The sequence below is a fragment of the Peromyscus californicus genome, unplaced genomic scaffold (assembly GCF_007827085.1).
Source record: "Peromyscus californicus insignis strain IS unplaced genomic scaffold, ASM782708v3 Scaffold_8__1_contigs__length_139910024, whole genome shotgun sequence".
Lineage (NCBI taxonomy): Eukaryota > Metazoa > Chordata > Mammalia > Rodentia > Cricetidae > Peromyscus > Peromyscus californicus.
Genome location: NW_026294606.1, coordinates 34253110 through 34278685, shown reverse-complemented (window position 1 = coordinate 34278685; position 25576 = coordinate 34253110). Strand labels below are relative to the sequence as shown.

Sequence of the window (25576 nt, the reverse complement as noted above, 5' to 3'; positions counted from 1 at the left end):
CCCCCCCCCCCCCCCCCCCCCCCCCCCCCCGCCCACACCACAAATAATCACACTAAGAGAGAGGAAAAAATAGAACAGGAAAAGCATGAAGTTAAAAACTCATAGGAGGAAAAGTAGTACAGATAAAAAAGAGAAGGGAAGAAGCGGGGAAGTAGTGAAGAGCAGGATTAAAGAAAGCACTAATAAAGGAAAAGCAGGAGAGAAAAGCATCCAGGAACAGGGGCTGAAGAGACGGCCCAGCGGTGAACTCTTCACAGAAGACCCAAGTTTGGTTCCCAGCACCTCTATCGGGTGGCTCACAACTTCCGGTAACTCCACTCCAGGGGAATTGCTGCTCCCCCTCTTCTGACCCCCCCAGGCATTCACAGCCATGTATGCATACACAGATACAAATCCACTACAAAATACCTAATAACAAACTGAAATATGTAAACAAACTCAGATGCAAGAGGAATGGCAAAGATTTAAAAATAAAATAGAAGAAATATTAAAAGGAAAATAGAAATTGATGAAACTTCCTCCTGGGCCCTCTTACATTGGAACCTGTGAGGTCTGGAGCAGGAGCTGGGACCTACTGTGGTTCTTCCTTCTGCCCCCTGTGTAGGTGGGTGGTATATGTGGACGTGAGATCTGGCTGGTCAAGCATGCGCCAAAGGGCCTTACACAAACATTTTATCACTGCACTGTATGTCCAGACCCACAGTCAAGTGGCAGCCACTACTCCCCCAGGCAGATTCTCACTTGTTTCAGTCTTCCCTTCTTCCAGGTGTGTGCATCTGGTGTGGGATGCAAGTGTCCAAGTGAAGGAACATACTTCCAGAGTGTCAGAGAGGGAAGCATAACACAGTTCTGCACTTGATGGGGAGACCTGAGGGTATGGCATTCTCTGCCTGCCTGGCTTAGTGTTTTCAGATTCTATCCAGCAACAAACCACCCAATGGGGGAAACTGGAGAATCTGGACATCTAGAAGACCTGGGCTCAGAGCTCAGTGAGTAGTCTGCGGGACAACCCCCCCCCCCCCCCCAAATCACATCATTTATAGCCAGACCCTCCTGCTGTCTTAACTGCGAGGTTTGTCTATGTCTAATTCTCCCATCTACAAGGACCTCTGGCTGGCCACCACTTGGACCTTATTGCAGGGTGTCCTCAGCTTCCCTGACTTGTGATTGTTCCTTATGTCTAGGTCCTCAAAGTAGCTCAGTTCAAACAAGTCTTAGTGTCCTTTGAAGATAGCTCCTTGCTGTTATACTCCACAATCTGGGGGCATTGTGATGGCCATCTTTCCCAATGCTACTCTGCAACCGAAAAATCAGGCACATCATGTTTTCCTATGTCTAGGACCTCCAGCTAGACATCACAGGGCTGCCTGTACCCTCCAGGATGATTTTTGTGGCCATGGATTGGTCTTCCTGGCTGGGGTTGAAGTTATGGATGGTTTCCTGTCTTTCTCTGTGCTTAGCTAGTCACCAGCTTCTTCATTCCTTCTCTTCTTAGATAACCATCTCTTTCTTAGCCTGATTCTTCTCACTTATGGAGCTGCATGGGGGAAAGTTCAAGAACACCATCGTACCCCAGAACTCGAGGCTTTATTTACTGAATGTTGCTCTGGTTCTAAGAATTTTTTTTTTTTTTTTTTTTTTTTGGTTTTTCGAGACAGGGTTTCTCTGTGTAGCTTTGCGCCTTTTCCTGGAACTCACTTGGTAGCCCAGGCTGGCCTTGAACTCACAGAGATCCGCCTGGCTCTGCCTCCCGAGTGCTGGGATTAAAGGCGTGCGCCACCACCGCCCCGGCCCAAGAATTCTTATAGGTTCCAAGAGCTCAATTTCTCTTTGCTGGTAGCAGAGACCAACCTTCCAGGAAACTGCTACGTAACTGCAGAATTTCTGATGACACCCATAAGCAGTTTCAGTAGATTCTAGACTCAATCTGTGGACATTTATTCAGATCTGACTTCAGGCTGGTTAATTCTAACCAGCCAGTACAGGAATTCTTGTAAGTCTCTGATGGATAACCATATCAGTTACATTTCTTACTGCTGTGTTCAAATATCGGAGAGAATGCAAATTGAAGGTTTACAGTTCTACCATGGTGGGGAACAAATGGAGCTTCAAAGCCACTGGTCATACTGCTTTTGCAGTCAGGAAGTGGACAGGATGTGGCACTGTCCTCTAGGTCCACCCTCAGTGACTCACTTCCTCCAGTGAGACTCCATCTTTTGAGGTTCCACAACCCAGGCTGGAGTGATGACTCTGTGGGTTCGGAGCACATATTGCTCCCGCAGAGGTCCCATGTTCATTCAGTTCCCAGCCTCCAAGTCAGTGGCTCACAACTAAATGCCTGTAATTCCAGCTCCAGGGGATCCAAGGGCACCTGTACTGCTGTGAACTTATCCCCCTCCCCATACACACATTCAATAATAAAAACGTATTTTAAAGATCCTTTTCAAGGTTCCACAGCCTACAAGTGGTGTGCCATCAGTTAGAGAGCAAGCGTTGAAGTGTATTAACATGCCGGGGACATGTCCTACTCAAACCACACTGACTTACAACTAAATCTTGTCGTTTTCTTCACATCAAAGTTATAGTCTAGAGTCAGGCTGAGGCTACCCTACCTTGCAGACAAAGGACCAGTTGGTTTAGTAGTTTGAACTGTGCCTATGTGGGCAATCTTCTTCAAGCACTCCCACATTCAGACGCACAGGCCTGAGGCTGGGCACTGCCCCAAACCACCCTCCCTTGGTAGAGCTCCCCAGTGACAGGGCTGGATCCAACCTTCATTTCTGCTTCTGCCTCTATCCATCTGTTCTTCCACGTCTTCCACAAATGGCTTTAGAAAGGAAAGTGTGAAAAGATCCACATTTGCTTCTCTTAGCTAAAAGTTCTCTGCCAAGTAACCATACCCCACCCCCCCAACACCCTGTCAACTCTAGCACCTAGGACAGTACCTGGCATAAAACCATCACTGTTCATTCAAAGCATGACTGAACAACCAAAGTACTTACCGAAATGAGTGAATACATACTTTCCTCTGAATTATGTTACTTGCTATCTCCTATTTTTTTTTTATTTATGATGTGTGCGCATGCGTGGAGGTGAGACAGTTTGCAGTGGTCAGTTTTCTTCTTCCACTGTGTGGGCCACAGGAATAGAACTCGGGCCATTAGGCTTGGCAGTAAATGCCTTTACCTGTTTAGCCTTCACGGCCCGTATTTGCTAATTCTAAATGTTACTAATGCTGATTTCCAGCTTTTCTTCACCATAGAAACCATTCCTGTATTATAACCAAGCATGGTTCTGAAATATTTACGGATCCTTGTCTTTAATCTGTGTTTCTTTGTAATTCAACCCTATGTGATTGGACTCAAATTCATGTCTAAACTGCTCGGCTGCTTCTGTGGATGAGAAATTCTTTCATCTGCCAGCTTTATATCAGCAGGCCGCTGAAAGAAAACGCTTCTTTGTTTTGTTCCGCTTCAGTCCCTGGCTTGACTGTGGACTTGATGACTTGCTGACCAATACACGGATCCTTGGGTAGGGACATCAGCCATGTTAGATGACAGGAAAGCCAGGTCCTAAGCTCCTGTTGAAGATGACTCTACCCAGAACAAAGATGAAATGTAAAAAAATGTCCACAAATGAGAAGACATGTCAGTGAAATCCAGGATGAGAAACACAGAAAGGCATAGGCACCACCATCACCAACAAAGACCCAAACAAAACACCCAGAACTGATCATGGTGCCCTTGGGTGTTTTTTAAAAAACAGTTTAAGATCTCTCTCTCTCAGATACTCACTAGGGGTTTAGTACACACAGGCACTGTTCTAGGAACTGAGGTCACAACAGTGAACAGGACGGAAAAACCTTTATTCATAGAGCCTATGATCTAAAGTGGAAGAAGACACAGTATAAGCTCCTCCCACAATACCCAGGACACTTACTAAAGCACATCAAAGACAGTGCCTAGAATTCTAATAGTCTGCAGCTGGAAACAGCCCAAAGATACATCAGCTGATGGATAAATACATTGTAGTATATCCATACAATGGACTATTACCCAGGCATAAAAAGGAATGAAATACTGGCCATACTACTAAATGAACAAATCTTGAATAGCTATACTAAGAAGCCAGACATAAGAGACTACATATTTTTTATTCCATTATAGGAAATATTCAGAAAGGCAAATCCTCAGAACAGACTAGCTGTTGCCAGCAGCTTTAAGTAGGAGAAATAGGAAGTGACTGCTTAGTGACTGAGTGCAGGTTTTTTTCTGGGGTGATTAACTATTCAAGAACCAGCTAGCTATGGTTGTGCACTGAACAGCAAACTCAAGAGACTAATGAAAAACTTTGTTGTATATTTCATACATTAAAACATAGTTCCTGGCATATGATAGCTACTGTATATCCCACACCCCTATTTCTCAAAGTAGAAAATTGCCTGGGTAATGAAACATCATCACTGGAATGGTATATGGCCCTACTGGCATGAATTTGGTGTGTAAGAGCTAACATAGGAAGATATCTAAGGCGTGTATAATGAAGGACTAGACTTGGGCCATGTAGTATGACCCTATTTAAAAAGGGGGCATGCTGTGAATGTAGCTCAGTTGGTAGAGTGCTTGCCTAGCATGCACAAGGTCAAGCCCAGCAACACATAAAACAAATCAGGCATGGCGGCACACCATGGGCCTAAAATATCAGCACTCAGGACGTAGATGGAGAAGGATCTGGAATTCAAGGCCATGCTCAACTACATAGCAAGTTTGAGGCCAACCTAGAGCACATGACATCTGCCTAAAAAATAACTACACACGTACCCCCCCCCCCTCCTGCAACAAGAGCGAGAAAGAGGCAGAGAGAGACAGTTAAGATAATACTAAGAAAATCCATCTACAAGTCTGAACTCTTAAAAAAATCATTTTATTGACCCTTTACCATACAAAATTTATTCAAATTACATCCATTTGAAGTGGTAAGATCACAGCTAGAACAGGTCACCCTGTAACAAATCTATTTACAAAATCCATCATAAAAGCTTTTTTTGTTTGTCTATTTTTACATTATATTACATTATTTATTTTTTTTTAACTAGCATACAACACAAAGCTAAACTGATTAGTAGTTTGCGTACTCCCAATGTTGGGAGAAACACTTCCTTTTTACAAAAGCATGTACCCCGTAGGAAATACATTCCCACACCCTGCCAACTGCCACCCAACTTCTTCCACAAGGCATCTTCCTTCAGATCCCTTCTCATCCACACAACTTGTCATGCACACACTTGGATTCTTACTTTGTTTTTCCTGAAAGCTAAAGCTTTAAATACTGCGATTCTATTTACAGACAGAGCTACACGTACGACAAAAAGGCAAACAAGAGTCACAGGCGCAACAACAACAACAACAAAACAAAAAACAAAAACCAAGGCAACAGTCTTAAAAAATTACAAACCAGCTAGAAAATATTCTGGCAGTGTTTACAAATGAATTGCTATCTCTGTACAAAACTGGTAAATAATGGCAATGTGAGCGGACTGTATCGACTTAAATAAAACTGCTATGTACACAAACACACGCCTAACACTGTTTGACAGCTCATGTGTTGCCCTTTATACAGTTTAATTCTCTGAGGCTCACGCCGTCACCATTCACACACTTGTAATGTTCAGCCATTCCACATGTGAGCTTTTAGTAGCAGCAACTTAATGGTACCAGGGAACCTGCATTCTCAGGACTTAAAGTAACAAAAATACTGTAGTACTCACCTACTTTGTGTGCCAGATATTATGAGCAAAGAAAATGCCTCAACGCAAACAGAAAACAGTACGGATGTCTCCTCTATGTACGCCAGTTAAGCCCATTAACTGGAAAAGTCTTATTATGCGTGAAAGAACTCTTGAAGACTTATTAGTATTCCTTTCATTTCTTAAAACAATAAATACGGTATTACAATACGAATAGTTTCAACAAGAAAAGTCAACCAAACACACAACAACCTAGAGCCAGGTGAGTTTAGTCATTGGACTTTGGGGAAAGAAACCCAGCTCTATGCAGCTGGCCAAGAGAATTACACACAGCCAGAAGCAGAGGCAGCTAACCAGATGAGATAAATATAGGACATGGGGGAAAGCTTGGCATAAATGGTTCCCCATACAGGAAAAAACCCCACAGTGCATTTCCAGTAGGCACTTAACACGAAGCTCCCCCTCCCTCCTCCACCCCAGGGCTTCAGCTCGGACCACACGGATTATTCTGTACCAAGTCCAGAGTGTGTGAGGGGAGGAGGCCGGGGCTGGAGGCTGAAGAAGAGAGAGGAAGATAGTCTGCACCTTTGATTTTTTTTCTTCCCAAACATACACCACGCATACCCACACACAGAGTTTAAAGTGCCGGTGTCTTCTGTCTCCACCCCCCACCACCACTTTGCATATTGTGGAAATCTATCTAGAGTAAACTGGCCAGGGTTCTTGTGGTTTAGTAAAATGTTTTCCCAAGGGATATTTTCAACTCGATTAAATGTGTATGAGTTGAGTGCCTACTATGAGCCTCCCGCCGTGGGCCAGGCACATAGCATTTCAAACTATTCAGCTGGAGGTTAGTTTTCATGACTAACTCATTTCCGCAGCCCTTAGCATCCAAGGAATGGATTTGAGGTACTATGCCATATTCAACACCAGGACATGATGGCCATCGCCATCTGCCAGGGGGAACGCTATTCTTGGAAGTAACTGGAAGGATGGTAGCTGACATAAAGCCTCCAGTTTGGGACACCATTCCTGAGGAGTAACGAGGGAGTTGCCCTGGCATTCTATCACTGCATTTCCTATCTCCTGCCTTCCCTTAACCCAACTTGCCCACTCACAATGGGAGGGGTGAATGGGTTCTGGCTGGAACTGTCTACCCCCCCGACACAGTGGGAGTTCCTTGTTCCAACTTAAGGAAGTGTCCCTGATAGAATGCCACTCACACGATGGGATGTCATTCTCCCTAGGGCCTCTCCACCTGACCCCATCCTGAGAAGTGGTCTCCCTGAGTGTGGCATTAGAGCCCTTTCCCCGGTCGCAGGGGCCCGGGAAGCCCAAGGATGGAGGGATCCATGCCTGCTGCTCCATGGGACAGCTGTATCATCTGGCCCGAGGTCCTCCCTGGGGGCCACTCGAGTCAGTGAGCTCCAGAGCTGTTCTCGCTCCAAGCTTCCCTCCTGGGAAAGGAAGCAAGACAGAGGATGTTTCTTGCAGAGGCTGGTGGACCTTAGGTCACACAGGTTTAGATGCTTTGATTAGTAGAGGGTCTCTCCCTCTGCTAAAGGAATAGGAATTTGCAAAAACCGCTTTAAGGTAAACAATTCAATTGAAATGGTTGATGGGTGCCACAGGAATGCTTCAATGGCAGCTAGAAAAATAAAAATTCTAAAACAACCCACAAGGAACTCCTAAGTTGCAAGTAATTAACCGGAAAACTCACAAATACGCAGGATGGGGGAAGTGGAAGTGGGTGGGGTATGGAGACAGGAAAATCCACAACAGCTTCGAGCAGCAGAACTCTCCTAGTCTCTGTCTCTGCAATGAGTACTCACAAACAAGTTCTTCATCCAAAAGGCTGTGGAGGCTCTTGCAGCCTCCTGGTGGGACACACGGCCCATAGCTTACACTGAATTATGAGTAATTTAAATATTCCTAAGAGCTGAAGAAATCCGTGTCATTCCTTTGCATGACTTCAAGCTTGCATTTGTGGCAGAATTCCATTCCATGTTAGCAGACTCACAAAGACATGCATTCTGCAGAGAAGGCACGGCTTGAAATGCTGTTAAGGGAGAGCGCCGTTTTCCAGTGGGCCAGGTGGCCAGACCCCGTTCAACAGCCCATCCATTAGGCACAGCAAGCCAGTCCGCAAGGAAAGGAGAGGAAGGAGGGGAGAAAAGGGCAGGCGAGAGACCCCTGATTGCACATCTTCTCACTTGCTGACTCATCAGGAAGATTTTGGAGCCTGGGACCAGGCAGGGCTTTCCCAAGGGAGCCTGCAACTGTGCGTTTAGGGAAAAAAAAAAAAAAAAAATTAATAATTCATCAAAATGTCAGCTTTGTTCTGAAGTTTACTTCATGATACTCTTGGAGGAAGAAGGTAGGAAGGGACAACACTGTGATACACGTTCTGATTCCATGATAAAAAAATATTGGTTTATAAGGACAGTTTGTACAAAGCCCAATCAACTACACATGAAGTCCTCCACGAGGGGCAGCTTTTCCAAATCATATGCATCAAAGAGATCACTGATGCCCTCTTCCTCCCCCAGGCTCAGCAGATAGTCCTCTTGGAGCAGGGGAGGCAGTAAGTTCACAAAGGGTCCTTCGAGGTTGGAAGGAATTTGGTCCTCAGTCTGCTGTAAAAGGTTGGCTGGGGAGGCCAGAGGAGAGAGGTTTGCTGTGGAAACGGAGCAGTCGCTATGTCCTGAGTTGTTAGAAGCCAAGTCTGGAAGAGGAAAAAAAGGGGGAGGCACAGTTAGGAGAAACTTAAAAAAACTACCTTTCCTGGATGAATGTGTAAGTTGCTGCCCCTTAGCTCAACGGGGCAACTTGAGGACACAGATCACCATTAGGCTAACAAGCATAAAGAACACATCACTTTGCTTTGTCCTCTTCTATTTATCTTTATTTATTTATTTATTTATTTACTTGGGGAAAGGTTTTATGCATCTTTATATTGGAGCTGAGCTTCCAAGAGCTTTGCTTTGGTGGCAGGAAGAGAGAGAAGTGAGCTACTTTCTTTCTTTTTTTAAAAAGATTTATTTATTTATTATGTGTACAGTGTTCTGCCTATATGTATCCCCTGCAGGCCAGATAAGGGCACGAGATCTCATTACAGATGGTTGTGAGCCACCATGTGGTTGCTGGGAATTGAACTCAGGACCTCTGGAAGAGCAGCCAGTGTTCTTAACACCTGAGCCATCTCTCCAGCCCCGTGAGCCACTTTCTTGTTGTTTGCTGATCAATCATATCCTCATCGCATTGGGGAGGAAGATGAGATCGAGATTCAGACGAAGGCTTTTCTCTTCAAACCTCTTTTCATTTCCATCCCTAATGATTTCAGAAGCATCATTTGAGATGTCTGGTCAAGGTCAAGCATGGCTGATAACCCAAGACTGTCTACTGCCTCACTCCTCCCTCTAGTCATTGTCCAATACACCAGGGAAACACTTTCCTACTTACAAGAGTCTGAAGAGTTTTCATCAGGGATGAGGGACCGTTTTTGACTAAGATCATTATTGGAGTCTACAAACTAGTAATAAATAATACCTTAAAAACTATTCTCATAACAGAAGCTTCTCTTCCATACACTCCATACAGCACAAAGGCTTTAACAGCTGCAGGTCACCCCATGGGCCAACTGGTGGCTACTCAGGACCCAGCAGCAAGTTCAGCATGGGCTTAGAGCTTCTCTTTCTGACTTCAACAGGGCAAGCATGTCACCTTCTCACACGGGGCCTTTAACATGGTGAATGATGGAACAGCTAGTGTTGTCCATAAATTCCAGGCCCTGTCAACTGGTCCTGCCCAACACTTTGGATATTCTGGCCAATTTGATGGGTGGCATGCAATTCTTCCCCATAATGGCAGCAATCTGGCGGACCCAAGCATTTTGTTATAACTTAATGGTGTGGTTCTGAAAGAGGATACTTCTCAACACCTTCATCTTTAAACATAGTTTCTCAAAGACAACAGTGAAATATTTACCTTTGGAAGTGGGCTTAGGGATATTCCCATTGTGGTCTTGGTTGTTTGTTTTCATGGCTCTGTGTGTTTCTATCTCTTCTGGACACAAGTAAACCTCAATGGGCCCTTGGGTACTTGCCAAATGTATTTGTAGGCTCTAGGAACACAAGTAAGAGGTCAACTCAAGGTCACTTAGAAACAAAAGCAAAGCATTTCTCTCCTACAACTGAAATAGGGCAATATTCATTTTTCATTTTGCTCCCTCACTCCTAGTTTGTCTGAGAGGACATTCTTTAGAGCAAGGGCCAGCAAACTATTACAGCCTGGGGGCCAAATCCAAGCCATCAACCACTTTTGTAAATAAAGTTTTATTGGGAAAGAGTTTCTGGCCATCCTCATCCTGTGTCTATTGCCTCTGGCTGTTTTTGTAATATATAATAGTACAGTGTATTACTTGAATAATCTAAGAAATCATGCTGCTCACAAAATCAAAGCAACTCCTATGTGGGTCTTTAAAAAGTTTGTTGATTCCTGCCACAAAGAAATCATTTTTTTGGGGGGAGGGGAGGTGTCTAGGTATTCTTTAGATATATTATTTTCCTGCAAATTATTTAAAGGTCTGTTAAGCATTTCAAAGAATGTATTTCCATTAAACTTATTCCCTCATGGCAAAACTTTCTAATGTTAAACTTTAATAACCAACTTATAAACAACATTCTAAAGTGCTAGGAGCTTTAGTGAATAAGAGAATAAAGCATATTGACTTTTTAAATACTTCTATTTACTTATTTTAAAATAATCTGCTGCTTGTAAACCACCTGGTGGCTTTAAAGTCTAAGAGGATTTTTAAAAATTTTACTCATTTATTTTTATGTGTATGAGTGTTTTGCCTGTGTGTATGTCCATGCATCAGCATGTTGGTGGTCTGGGAGGCCAGAAGAGGGCATTAGATCCTCTGGGAATGGAATTACAGATGGTTGCGAGCTGCCATGTGGATGCTGGGACTTAAACCAAGGTACTCTGGAGGAGCAGCCAGTGCCCTTAACCACTAAGCCATCTCTTTAGCCCAAGATTAATTTTAATTTTATCATTTTTATTTTAAAAAATTACTTATTTTGTGTTTCGGTGTTTTGCCTAAATATGTCTATACACCATGTGCATGCCTAGTACCTAACGAAGTATTATAGATGGCTGTGAGCTTGTAGCTCATGGCTGTGGGGAATTGAACCAGGGTCCTCTGGCAGAACCGCAAGTGTTCTTAACCACTGAACCATCTCTCTAGCCCAATATTTATTCTTATTTAAAGGTGTGTTTTTGTGTCTGTGTTAGAGCTTCTTATGTGTGGTTGGCTGCCAGGGGCCAAGAGTGGACATTGCATCCCCTGCAGCTGGAGTCACAGATCCTTCTACATGGGTGCTGGGAACCAAACTTGGGTCCTCTCGAAGAGTGGCCTATGCTGTAACCACTGACAATCTCTCCAGCTCTGTACACTAATATTTAGAGGACTTCCTCATCTAGGTCACAACATTATAATTTATTAAGGTCAGTTTACCTTGTAAAATTTAATAGTTTAGGTATTATCTTTCAATATTCCAGGTGTTTTCTTTTTGTCATAGTTCCTTTATCTTATAATTACAGCCCAGGCTGATTTTATCGAAGAACACCTGAAAGCAATTACAAAAATGCCTGCCCTACTTTCTCACACTGTTCTTGTCTATTGATTACCCCAAGGTCCCGTTTAATCTTCTCAAAGTAAACATGCTACAAATGATTTTTAAGAATTCTTAAAATGTTGCTAAGTCAGGGAGCTACTTTGAAAACCCCCGGAGCTCTATTCACGGTGGGGACTGTCTGTACACAAGGTAATCAACGTAAAATTTCTCAAGTGGTTCCAATTTGATCAGAACCACCAGACAACAAATTGCAAAAAAGAAAAGTTGAAGAGAGGCAGGGCATCAGACTCAAAGACGGCTGTGGCCAGAATGTCCTTCTAAATTGAAACCAGACATTTTGAGCACTGAATAAATAGGGAACGGTCTAAACTTTTAAAACTTTGGGTTAATCGAAATAAATGGGAATGAATTATCCAGTGCTTGGGAGGGGGCAGACTTTAACCATGAGTCAGCAATTCTTCAGGTTCAGGTGTTCTGGAATGTTTTTCTGCAGATGGACCACGTCGCTGTCTCCTTACCTCTATTGAATCAGGCACTTCAAGTCTTGTTTCTGGAGGGGCTTTCACAACTATAACAGTTTGGTCTTTAAGGCCACTAATTTTTCGAATATCTTGATATGTAACATAAGCTAACGTAAGAAGTGTTAAGGACATCTTCCATCTATTTGCCAAAGACATAGCCATCATGAAAATGACAAAACAGAGCTGCTTTCCACCCCCATCCCTGGTGTGTCATGGGGTGACAAGGTAAATATGCCCTCTCCCCCACCTCTTGCCACTTGCAACAGGCAGGAGAGCCAACCTTGGTGGCATGAGAGGAAGAGCTAGGCTTGCCCCTTACCAAGCAACCTGGAGAGCCGGCCCTGCATCTTGCCTGGGCAAAACCGTGGAGCTGGTCCTGGTGGTGTGAGTGAGGGTGAGCTGGACCCGAGGGCGTGAGAGCAGGAGAACTGGCCCCGCTCCTTGCTGCAGGCTGCACTGGGCGAGCTAGCCGGGGCAGTGCTGGAGAGCTCACCTGGGTGGTGATGATGAGGGAAAGCTGGCAGGCTGACCAACCCAGCTACCACCCAGGCCCAGAACCAGGAATATGAGGTAGGAAACCTCAACATCCACCCCATCTATGAACTTCTGGAGCATGGGAAGAGGCTAGACCTGCAGATCCAAAGCTACAGTATCTCCATGACACAGGGCAACAACAGGATATCCAAGAGGAGCCCAGTGAGGGCCCAGTATCCACAGTGTAGCAGAAACCAGGGGCCTCAAACCAGACCAATGACTCGTTGCAATGAACACTTACAAGTAAAAATGTATGGACTACAGGGTGAACTGTGTGACTCACTGGATCACATTACAGCTTCTATGCCGAGATTTTTGTTTGGTTTTACTTTGAAATTTTGTTTTCTTTTTTTTTTTTTTGGGGGGGGGGAGGGTTGCAAGGGCAGAGGGCAGAAGTGAGGAGACAGGGAGATGAATGGTACTGGGATGCAGGATGTGAAATCCACAAAGAATCAATAAAAAAAAAAAGAAAAAGAAAAAAATGACAAAACAGACACACAGAAAAGTTAAAGTTATCTATTATTTTATGAGTTAAAAGAATAGGTATGTCTTCCCTTTTGGATCCTCAAATAAATGGATTACCCCATGGCTCTTCTGGTTGATGTTCTCAAGAATAAAAAAAAAATCTATACTTTATCCTGCCAATCTTGTATACTAGTACTCCATGAATTCCAGTGAAGTGCCCTGTCAATCAAACTGATTGACAGCCAGTCCTAATTTTGGGGGTGGGGTGGGAGAGTAAGATTTACTAATCAAAATTTTTTGAGACAACAGCTACTTCTGTGTGCTATTAGCAAGTGTCGGCAGCAACCAAATGAATGAATAAACAGCAAATACATCAGTGGGAGAATGGAGTCTACTGCTCAGGCAACAGCATGTTTACTCAAGTGCACCTGGGCTGGTGTGATTACATACTGCCTAGACATCAGAGCATCATCATTTCCGTTAGAAAAATTACCCTTGTTATTATTAACACTATGAACATTTCAGGTTCCCAAGGAGGTGAGCAGCTCCCAGGTGCTCTGCAACTCAATGAAATTAAGATACAATGACTTAGCGAAAGAGAATAAATTAGCATTTCATGACTCTGGGTAGTTACTTCCCAGTACTGAACAATTCCTTTAAGTGTCCTGGAAGCCAACCGTAAAAGGATATTATCATGGCAGGGCATGATACTTACTGTGTAACAAAAGCAGTCACACAAACTCAAGAGACAGACATTTAGCAGCAGAGACAACAGGTTCAAGGCTTTCTCTTGATAACCAACACATATAATGTAACGTGTTTATAGTCAACTTTAAAAAAATTACATTAGGGCTGGAGAGATGGCTCAGAGGTTAAGAGCACTGACTGCTCTTCCAGAGGTCCTGAGTTCAATTCCCAGCAACCACATGGTAGCTCACAACCATCTGTAATGAGATCTGGTGCCCTCTTCTGGCATGCAGGCATACATGCTGTACACATAATAAATAAATCTTAAAAAAAATTACTTATTATTATTGTGTGTGTAAGCACACATCACAGCAAGTGTGGGAGGTGGCCGACAACTTCCGAGTCAGGTTCTCTCCTTCCACCAGGGGTTTTAAAGATCGAAGTCAGGTCATCAGTCAGGCTTGTGTAGTAAGCATTTTTATCCAGTGAGAGAGACATTACTTGCCCTTTAAAGACTTGCATTTGACTGTGTACAGGTATTTGCACTGTGTGTATGCCTGATGTCTGTGGAATTCAGAACTGTTGAATTTATTTATTAATTAATTAATTTATTATTTAGAAACATAGGGTCTCACTATGTAGCCTTGGCTGGCCTCAAACTCAAAGAGATCTGCCTTCTTTTGTCTCCCGAGTGCTGGACTTAAAGGTGTGTGCCATCTGTCAGCTTAAAATATGAAGGAATAATCAATCTCTCAATCTCTCTCTCTCTCTCTCATTCACTTGTGCTTGCCTGTACCACAGACTGTCTTCTCCAAATCTCAGTGGTTATAACAGGAGTAAGCATGGTGCTCTTGGAAGCTTCTAGGCTTTAGGTCACCACTTACCAAAGAGGCCAATGGGGGCCTTGAGAATAGGAGATTAACTGATAACCAGGATTTTAACCTTCAGCCCACTGTCCAAAAGCTATGTGACAAGAGCTTACTAAAATAAAACTCATCTACAATTATTCAACATGCTGCAGGAAGGAAAATTTCAACACATCTGTGAACAAGTTGTACCAGACTGGGAACTGAATGGAGGCCTGAGATAAATTTCATAAATATATTCTCTAATCTTACAGACTTAAAAGTGCTTCTGATGTGGCTCCCTCCCAAATCTGTTTCTTGCGTTAGTCCCCGTCAAGGAAACTTCTTCTGTAACGAAGGCCTCAGAGAAAGTCAATGGGAGACAACATTGTCAGCCACATGTTCAGGACAGCTGTCAATCACGTTTAGCCACAGGGCTTTTCCACAATGGAGTTCTAACTAAACAATGAATTTAATAGCCCTACTATCGATTTCTTTTACAAAATTTGCCATTATCTGTTTATTGAGTATGTGAATGAGTGGGTCGGTGTGCCACAGTGCACGTGACAGTTGAGTTCTGAAGTCAGGACAACTTTTGGAGTTGGTTCTCTCCTCCGACTATGTGGGTCCCAGGGATCGAGTTCAGGTCTTCAGGCTTGGAGGCAAGCCCCTTGACCTATTCAGCCATCCCATTCATTTATTCACTTAAAGACAGTCTTCATTGTGCAGCCCTGGCTGGCCTGGAACCTGCTATGTAGAACAGGTTGGCCTCAAACTCACAAAGATCTGCCTGCCTGCCTCTGCCTCCTGAAAGCTGAGATTACTGGAGGGTACCACCATACCAGGGTCTTTTTATTCTTAAAATTTTATTTATTTAATTTTTTGAGACTAGGTAGACAGGATAAACTCACTATGTAGTTTTAGCTGGTCTGGAACTCATTATGTAGACAGGGCTGGTCTGAACTTCACCGGCCTCTGCCTCCCAAATGCTGGCATTAAAGGCATACATATGCCACCACACCTTGCTTTTTCTTTTTTTGTAAAGACAAGATCTCATGTAGACCAGGCTGGCCTCAAACTCCCTAGGTAGGCATGGACAACCTTGGATTCTTGATCTTTCTGTCTTGTTTGAGACAGGACCTCATGTACCCTAGATTAACTTTAAACTTGCTATGGTGCTCAGGCTGGCTTTGAACTCCTGATAATCCTGTCTTTGTCTTTCAAATGCTGCTATCACAGGTGTGCACTAATATACCTGACGTTAAAAGTGTAATTTCTCCTTTTCTGTTTTGATTTTTTTTTTTCTCGAGACAGGGTATTACTATTGTAGTCAGGTGGCTGTGAACTCAGGACTCAGTGTCTCTGCTGTCAGGATTACAGGCAGTCCCATATGACACCCAGCTACAATATACTCAATGGTATTTCTATTCTCAACAGTAGCCCAATCAGACAGATTCAGCAAATTCCAATTGCTACAATGTCTGATGAAAAGAAAATAGAAAGCGAGAACCAAAACAGTGACAGCTAACACCCACCAAAAATCTGGAAAGCCGAAGGCAAACCTGCCTAGTGTTGTCATTAATATTAATACTGTCACCTTCCGCTATCTTTTAATAGTGTGTTCTTACGATGTGAGCATATCTATATGTTCCAACCACACATGAATAAAATGCTTTAAATAATGGTTCTCACCTGGCTTTCAACACCGATAATGATACCATATAGTCCACAGGTACCTTATTAATAACTCCGTCCTTCCACGCAAAGCTAAGTGGACATACACAGACACACAGACACACAGACACACACACACCCCATGTTTGCATGATACCAGAGTACCTTATTAATAACTCCGTCCTTCGACGCAAAGCTAAGTGGACATACACAGACACACACACACACACACACACACACACACACACCCCATGTTTGCATGATACCAGAGTAACATCTATCTACCTCGTGAACAAGGTAGTCTGTCAGCTCTGGAAACACTATAGAGGCTCTAACCACCAGCGCCACAAAGGATATCTTTGATTCTCTGAATCCTCGGTTAACAGTTTGAGGTCCAGGGTGCAGCTTTGGATCAGTTCATCTAATTTCTTCTCTTCCTGACTGAGCTCGGTCACTTCTTTGGACAGGCCTTGACACTGGGCCAGCATGCCCCCATCCTCAGACAGACTGCAGCCCCTAGAACCCAAGCACAGATTCTTTATGGCGCTTTACAGGATCCAAAGGGTGGAAAGAAAAATCATTGGGGTCAACAACCCCCACCCCCACCCCCATGTCATTGAAGGTCGTGTTTGTTAGCCAAGGGTTAGATTAGAGTTTTATAAAGACATTTGTCATAAATACTGTCATGCACTTTACATACACCAAAGAAATCAGGTGAGAACAGTAATTTTCTCAGGGTCCTTTTCCTAAGGGGGGAAAAGCCTGTTTGTTCAGAAGTCTCAAATTCTGAGGGCAAAAAAGACAGCCACCTGGTTCCTATCACCATCACCTAATCCATGCATCCCTGGGGCATACCAAACAGGTGTGTCAGGCATCTGCCAGAACAAAGACCAGCAGTCAACAGGTTTCTCTAAGGCATAGGTCAAAGCGAGTCCCTGGGCTGTCCCCAATTCCAAATGCACACACACAGTTCCTTTTAGAAAGGCACTCAATTGTTTTCAACACTGGGGATTGAACTCGGAGTTTTCTTTAATGCATGCTAGGCAAGTGCTCTACCACTAAGTTACATCCTTAGCCCTTGACTGTATTTAGACAGTTTCTTTTCACTTATTCCGAGTATGTAGATACACCATACCATGTTGGGAGTATGGAGGCCAGGGGACAATTCTGTAGAGTTGGTTCTCTCCTGCTTTAATGGATATATGTTTCAGGGATCCAATCTAAGTTGTCAGGCTTCTGAAGCAACCCTTTACTGGCTGAGCTACGTTACCAGCCCTTAAATTATACATACATTTTAAAAACATCCCTCAAGCAGTTTGATCCTTTCAATATGATTTCATAGTTCAATGCTGTACTTATAAAATGCCCAACTCTGTCCATGATTCACAAACGGCATTATCAAGCAGAATCAGACACAGTGGGACACATGTCTCTGCAGTAGAAACCCAGACACTGAAGTCTTGCCTTCATTGACAGAAGTGTGTTATCTATTTGAACCAGGGATGAATCTACTTCATGACCCTGTTGATTCATCTTTATCCACAGATGACCAAAATACAGTATCAGAGACATGTGTGTGCATCAATAGATCACACATAAGCACAGACTTAAGTGTGATTGGTGAACAGCTTCCTCCCCAATTACAACCGCTGAGGTGTATAGAATTCCATGATCCTCTGGATTTATGCTAATCAAATACAGACCAACAGAATCTAAACAGGAACGCCCCTCCCCCCACTAAAAGACTTTTTTTTGTTTTTGTTTTTGAGATAAGGGTTTCACATATCCTAGGCTGGCCGTGAAATCCCTTCTCACTGGAAGATGACTTTCAATGTGTGGTTGCTGGTGTTGAACACCACACTTAGATCAGGTGGAGCTGGGGATTGAACCCTGGGCTTCATCCTTCTAGACAAGCACTCTACTAACTGAGCTACATCCTTAACCCTGACTTTCTACATAAGACTTTGAGGGGGTAAGAGAAAACTGGGAGGGAGGGAGTGAGGGGGACAGGAAAGGGGGAGATGTATGGGTCTGAATGTGGAAGCTGAAATTAGGAGATACGAGGCAGTCACAAAGGCCTGCTGACAGCGGGTGCGGGGGAGGGGGTTGACCCCACTCACATCCATTGGACGTTGTTCTTGGACTTCTTCTTAATGAGGTGGATGCCTTCCAGCACGTTGGTGATGTCGTAAATCCTCCTCTTCTGCACTTTGAGCACCTCTGCTGCCTTGTTCAGATCCAGGACCCCATCAGGTGACTGGCTCAGGAGCTGAATGAACTTCTTGGTGAGCAGACCGAGTGACGTATCATACCGCGTTTTTTCTGAGGGAGATTTTGGAGCTTAAAGAAAAACAAAAACCGAACGGGTGGGGGATAGGGGGAAAGGTAAAGAAATGAAGGGTTTCTTCGCAGCTAAGCAAGCCCTCTTTCCCAAGGCAGCCGGGTTAGTATCTGAAGCAAAGCTGGTGTTGTTTGGGTGAGTTGCAAAAGCTATGAGACTGCTTTATCAGGAAAGGAAGAGACAATAAGGACTTCCTATGTCGGGCGATAACACTTCCTTGGACTCTGCCTGTCAGTAGTTTCTATTTGCCCTTACCCTATTTTCTGGGGCTAATGAACGACCTCACACACAGGTGTTCAAAAGTATCTGCTGAATGGATGAAAGAGAGATGCGGCCTCAGGGAATCTCACTTAAGAAGCCTAAGCTAAGGAGCCAGGTGACCGCTTTGTCCAAAACAGGGTGTCAAACAGACTTGACCTCACTGGTCATTCAGGCACTGGTGTATTATCATTCGTCAGTTCGTCTTGCAGAACAAGTCTTATTTTGATAAAGAATACCTCAAAAAATTCAAGCTCTCACCCCTCTTAAACGAAACGTGGTTATTTAGGATTGTGCTGTTCTCCTATCGGAGCTCAGGTTGAGGTTTAGCCCTTCCACATTGTCTGTGCCTACACTGTTGTGAAACCACAAGAGAAAGAAGAACCAAGTCTAACGTAGCTTTTGCATTAAGTGTGGAAATAGGAACTATTTGGCAGTTTATAATGTCATTTCTCTCTCAGATGACATGATGATAGTATTCATGGAGGCAGAAATTAGCTGTGATTTATTGTGTGTAATTACTTCTGTCTCTTTTCTCCCCTTTCTAAGACACGGTATCGTGTATTCCAGGCTGGCCTTGAACTCCTGTAGTTGAGGATAACCTTGAACTCAGGATCCTTCCCCCTCCAATTCCCAAATGCTGGGAGTATAGGTGTATACTACCACACTCAGTTTATGTGGTGCTGGGGCCTGGACCCAGGCCTCATCATGCTAGGCAAGCACTCTACTGATTAAACTGCCCCAGTTCCTAAGCTAGAGAACGAGACGGGCTGGGGCATCGCTTATCCCAACACATCCCTCTCCACCCGTCTTGCTCTCTTAAGTCACTATTAAAGGGAGTGAAAATTAAACTTGACTAGTTCAAAATGCAAATGCATTCAGGTACTAGAGTGACTATCGTCTTTTGCTAGGTGCCAGGAGACACTGTATTTTTTTTTTTTTGGATAGGCACAGAAAGAAATAAAGAAAACATGCCAAAATTATTCACGCCTTGGCATTCCTTCCAGCCACAAGCTTTGCAAGTCCCACACCAAGGAGCACAGGGAAACAGGTCAAAGCATCCTTACTTTTTGGACTATCAGGACTCCGCAGCGCAGCTCTTCCTTTGCCCTTGGGGGTTTTTAGACCATCTGAGAGGTACTGATGGCCACTCTCTCCCAGCTCCAGCCTTCGCTTTGCCTGTAATCAGAAAGTGAGACGGCTGTCACTGGTTCTGTTTGTGCCCTCCTTCTCCTCTATCCCCCCATTGTGGCTTGTCACGCCCCGTAATCGGGGTCTTACTCAGAAGGTCAACCTGTCACACAAACTCCCTTCCCCTGCAGTGATCACATACCCACACTTAGATGGACAAAGTGACTCTTCAGCTACGGCCTAATCATTTATTTACTGACTCAACATATGTGCTGGGCACAGGGCTGGCTGCTAAGAACATCTTATGCATTATGGAACTTAAGTTCACATTCGTGGGTATCCTCCAATCTGACTTGGTTGGACACTCTCTTTGTGTTCCTCAGACACTGTTTACTTATACCCTAGCAGTTACTGGTTGTTTACTTATCCACCTCTCATTTCCTTTACGACAGACAGTTCTCATTTATCTTTGTATCCTGGAGCTTGGCGAAGCGCCTGGGTCTGTAAGTTTTCAATCACTCTTTCTATGTACATTTATCAAATGAGTGCTTTAGAGGAACACAACTAGCTACAGGCTACAAATGGCCCTTCATCAAAAAAAATAAACATTGCAAATACACCATCAGGAGCTACAACCAGTAGCATTTTCTCTAGCCTATCATTAAATCTGGCAAGTGAGAAGCCATCACATACGTTTTTATCTTATTTTTCACTTCACTTACTATCCGTCTAACATCTTTTACATACTGGGAACTGCCGTTAGGAACCTTGGTAAGCAAGATGGATAAGAATGTCTTCCTTCCCAGGGTACGACTATGATGGGTGTTTAAAGCAAGGTGTCTTCAACTAGACAGCCAGTAGGACAATGTGTACCAAGCTCCCTTTAGGGTAGCTTCTTCTAGTGAGATCTGCAACTTCAGGTTAACTGCCTATTGTTGTGGAATATTAGTTTAAGATGTGTTACATTCATTTATGCTGGGTAATATTTGTTTAATGATTTTTTTATGTTGCATTTATTTAGCCCCGTGAAGCTGTGTTACTTTGCCTGCCTAAAACACCTGATTGTTCTAATAAAGAGCTGAACGGCCAATAACTAGGCAGGAAAGAGATAGGCAGGGCTGCCAGGTAGAAAGAATAAATAGGAGGAGAAACCTAGGCTTGCAAAAAAGAGCAAGGAGAGAAAAGGAGGAGAGGATGCCAGGGGACAGCCACCCAGTCACACAGACAGCCATGGAGTAAGAAGGAAAGAAAGACATATAGAATAAAGAAAGGTAAAAAGCCCTGAGGCAAAACATAGTTAAAGAGAAACAGAATAATTGAAGTTAGAAAAGCTGGCTAGAAACAAGCCAAGGTAAGGCCAGGCATTCATAAGTAAGAATAAGGTTCCATGTATTTATTTGGGAACTGGGTGGTGGGCCCCCAAAGAGAACTACAGCCTATGATATGGGAAAGAAGTAATGAACCAGAAGATGATGGTTATTTGGCTTATTGAAAAGTTTCTGGCTAACCCAGTCCATAGCAGTAGCCATTGGCTACCAGGTTATCCCAATCTACACACTCTACAAGTCTGAAATACACATTGGATTCCAAATATATAAAAAAAGTAAAATAGCCTATGAATTTTGTGTGGATGGAAGCCAGAGGACATCCTTGGGTGTTGTTCCTCAGGTGCTACCCATATTGACTTTTTTAAAGGTAGATTCTTTTATTGGTCTGGAATTTGTAAATCAGGCTAGACTAGCTGGCCAGTGAGCTCCTCGAATCCACTTGTCTCCATCTCCCCAGTGCTGGTGTTACAATATGCTCAGGCCATCATAGGCACAAGCTTTTTACCAACCAAGCTATCTCCCCCGGCCCAACAGCTCACTAATTTTGATACTGGGCTTGTCGAGTTGCTGTGCTGCCTCCTGGCCCACCCCCACAGCAAACAGGTTGCACAGCATAAGGCCACGGCTTGGGGAGAAAGGGACAACTTTTAAGGATTTTTGTGGAACTACAAGCAAGGAATTGTAGACTTGGAAACAGGGATGGAGAAAGGAGACTGACTTGGCTCATGCATCAGGAGCAATAGCTGGTCTTCTGCAGACTTTTTTGTTGCTTTAGCCAATACAATCTTTTTATTGAAAGCCTTTGGGTTGAAACACTGAGAGTGTGCTATAAGCACCAAGGAAGCCAGGATGGGCTGGGGTGCAATGGGCAGCACAGGGCCCTGGTAGAATGTAGAATGGCAAGATGTGTGTGTGCTCTCGTGTGTGTGAATGAGATCTTGTGGCTATTACTAAGCTGTTACAGATAGAAGCCTTACTTTGAGGCTAGACCACCTGAAAGTAAGCCACTGCGTTCTGGTCCTGTTATCTTGGTGAAAAGCAATCCAAAGAGTTCAGATAACCGACTCCTTCTCCCAAGGCCAAGTCAACCGAAGGCAAAGCTGGAAGGTTGGGAGCCAGAGCTCCTAGGCCTGGAATCTACGCTCTCCTTAAGTCAAGATCTATCCTCTGGCCAGCAGCCCAGGTCCTTGTGAATTTTGCCTCATCACCCTAAGCCATTTTGTTTTGCTTTGAAGCAAAGGCTTCTAAGAAAGCACAAAGTCACAGGCCAGGGAATCCCTAGAGGTCTGTTGCTAAGAGACTGAAGTCTAACTTCAGTCACTAGAACTAGTTTCCATGTGTGACTCTGTTTACTAAGCACCAACAAAGTAAAGCAATTCTAAATACCAGACAGTCTACTAAATGGTAGGTGAGAGAGCAGAAGGCCTGTGATGTCTCAGTCTCCTAAGAGAATCCATCATGAGGCTTAGAGACCCATGCCACAAACAAGCTACAGAAGAAAGGCAGTCCAAGATATCCTTCCCAGAGCATCCAACAGGGGAGGCCATTAGCAGCTCCATCCCATCCCCACCAAGTCAGTCCATATCTGCCATCCCTGTTGAAGACACAATGGACCATAGAAAGTGATCACCATATGTTGTTCCACTTTCTTAAATAGGTATTTCTGTTGGGTTATTCTATCCCTTTCTTCCATTTCACGTACGGAAAGGCTGAGTTAGACTTGAATGGACCACATGTTTCCTGTAAGTCCCCAATTTGAACATTTCTATAGTAATTGGACTCTTGTGGGTGAAGGCTAAGAATTTTGATCTATGATAGCACATCATTTTAACGCTGAACGTGGCAAATTCAATCATATATACCTAGTAAAACAAAAAGCTAGATTAAGTAGTGTGGGTGATCTCTGCCTCCACTGACATGCTGATGGAAGTTTCTTCTGCAATCATTTTTGCTTGCTTACAGTGTGAGCATCTTGGTGAAAACTGGTGTGAAACATGTATTTGGTCTTTATTCAGTGTCCGGACACACAACTCCAAAAATCTATGGCTTTTCTAGTGATCTGTCATTGGTGTTAATGACCTGAATAATGGTAGTTACTAGAGGTGTGGGGCTTATATTACTTTTGGGCTGCTGTGACAAAGTCCTTGACAGAAATAACAAGGGAGGAAAGGTTTATTTCAGCTCATGGTTTTATGAATTCCAGTCCATCACAGAGGGAAAGGCACAGTTGGGTGTGGAAGGGCATGGTGGAGTGTATGTCATTTGGAGTGTAGAGGAAGCTAACATCATAGCAAATGGGGAAGCAGAGTGGCCAGGACTAGGGACAAAGACCTGCCCCTAGTGACCCACTTCCTTTATTTAGGTCCTACCTCCTGAAGCTTCCACAACCCCACAACAAATACCCCCAACCAGCTGGGAAACAGCATGAGACATGGACCAAGGGGGGGGGGGAGGCTGTCAGTCTCCGACCATAGCAGGGATTTTAGCCTCAACTTCAATCTTCAGACAGGGAAAGGGGGCTAATGGCTGAGTTGGTTGTCAGTGGCCAATAATTAAACCAATCATGCCTATATAATGAAGCATCTATTAAAAACTCAAAAGACTGGGTAAGTAAACATGGAGATGGGTCATCAAGAGGAAGGTCCACTCCTTCTGTGTACCTCATCCCACCCATCTTCCTCATCTCTTTCCTCTGGAATAGCCTTCATAATTAGCCGGTAGGGGTAAGTAAAATGCCCATGGCAATTGATGCAGTTGGTCAGTCCTAAGCACAGGTAAAACAACCCGGGGCTTGGGGCTGGTACAGGAAGTAGCATGTCTTGGGGACTGAGGCCTTTAACCTTAGGTAGATGAAATCAGGACTGCCTAAGACACGTGAGGGTCCTGACACAGACTGCAGCATAATTACTCAGTAAAATCTGAGTTCTTATAACACACTGATGTTAACTACTTTGTACTTGATTATGCTATGTCTTTTCACGACCACTCCATATGGCAGTTGCTATTACCTTCTATTTGACATGAGAAAACTGTAATTTAAAACACCTAGTAACATTTTCAAGAGCCCAGAGCTGGTATGCCTTGTCGATGCTTATAACCACTGCATGAGAAGCTCGGGAAAAATTGCCATATAAAAACATCTTAAGTAAATCGATGCCACTTTGTTTTAGTTTTTATTTATGTGTATAGATGCCCACAGAAGCCAGAAGAGGACACTGGATCTTCTAGAGCTGAAGTTACAGGCAGCTGGGAGCCACCCGATATCGGTGCTGGAAACTGAACTCCAGGCCTCTGCAAGAGGGGCAAACGTTCTTAGCCCTGAGCCGTTCCTCCAGTGCCTTATTTATTTACAAATAATTTAAAAACAATTATTGTAAAGAATTCATATATTTTTACTTTATGTGCATTAGTATTTTGCCTGCCTATATGTCTGTGTGAGGGTGTCAGGTCCCCTGGAACTGCAGTTACAGACAGCTGTGAGCTGCTATGTGGGCGCTGAGAATCAAACACTGGTCTTCTGGAAGACCAGTCAGTGCTCGTAACCAATAAGCCATTTCTCCAGTCCCCTTAAAACACTTTTTATAACTAAAAAAAATATACTTTCTTCATAAATAATTGATTTATTTATTTGCATGCATGTATACACAAATTTGTGTGCACGTGTCCTTGGAAGGTAGAAAAGGACACTGAAGCCCCTGGAGCTGGAGTCACAAGCCACACAATGTGGGTGCTAGGAACCCCACTCCTCTGGAAGAGCACTAAGAGCTCTTATCCACTGAAACATCTCTCCAGCCCCTTGATGTTACCTTTATAATAAACTTAACTATTACTTTATTCAGTAAGAAAAAAACCTCTGCTTTATATAATAAATGCACACTCACTTTTATCATCACAAACAGGTGTATGTGAAAAGCAAGGTTTCCTCCACTCCTGATCCCCAGTTCCCTTTCTCAAAAATAAGTACTGCTAAGTTACCTGGACAACAACTTTTCAGAAGCTCTGTGTAAATAACTCTAAGTATATATAATATGTAGGTATACACCACCACAGTGTTAACACTCTTTTCATAAGTAATAGCAAATCCTACACTATTTTATCAGTACATGTCTTGAAGTGTGATATCTGGCAGTGCATACAGCTTTGAATGAACACTCAACATTGTTATATAATAATTTCTCCATAAATATTCATGATAGCTCTGTGGAGTAGGCATTAACACACTCTTTCTGTACTGAGCTAATTAGTGAATGTGATCTGTGCATATTGTAAGCGACCTTGACTTTTCTGATGCTATGAAATGAACCTCTTCAGCTTTCATATCAACTGTGGGGACTGCCACAGCATGATTTTATATGACAACAATACAAGGTCTAGAAGCTTTAGGTTTTAGCTAAGATCTCACTTTAT

General features: G+C 43.6%; 1 protein-coding gene and 1 pseudogene across 4 annotated transcripts in view; both read right to left on the bottom strand.

Moving 5' to 3' along the window:
- Positions 1-4902: 4902 nt before the first annotated feature.
- E2f3 (E2F transcription factor 3) overlaps positions 4903-25576 on the bottom strand; it is an 85484-nt gene continuing 64810 nt past the window's right edge. For 3 of the 4 annotated variants that reach the window (XM_052727982.1, XM_052727985.1, XM_052727984.1), the window contains 6 exons: positions 19778-19889; positions 18232-18451; positions 16469-16627; positions 11904-12018; positions 9734-9869; positions 4903-8471 (listed from right to left, as the gene is read on the bottom strand). In XM_052727982.1, coding sequence (XP_052583942.1) covers positions 8209-8471; positions 9734-9869; positions 11904-12018; positions 16469-16627; positions 18232-18451; positions 19778-19889 — 1005 coding nt within the window. In that variant the 3' untranslated portion in view covers positions 4903-8208. The remainder of the gene's footprint in view (positions 8472-9733; positions 9870-11903; positions 12019-16468; positions 16628-18231; positions 18452-19777; positions 19890-25576) is intronic. The other variant, XM_052727983.1, reaches the window with a different exon arrangement.
- Positions 8482-9725, bottom strand: LOC128103515 (40S ribosomal protein S28-like; annotated as a pseudogene).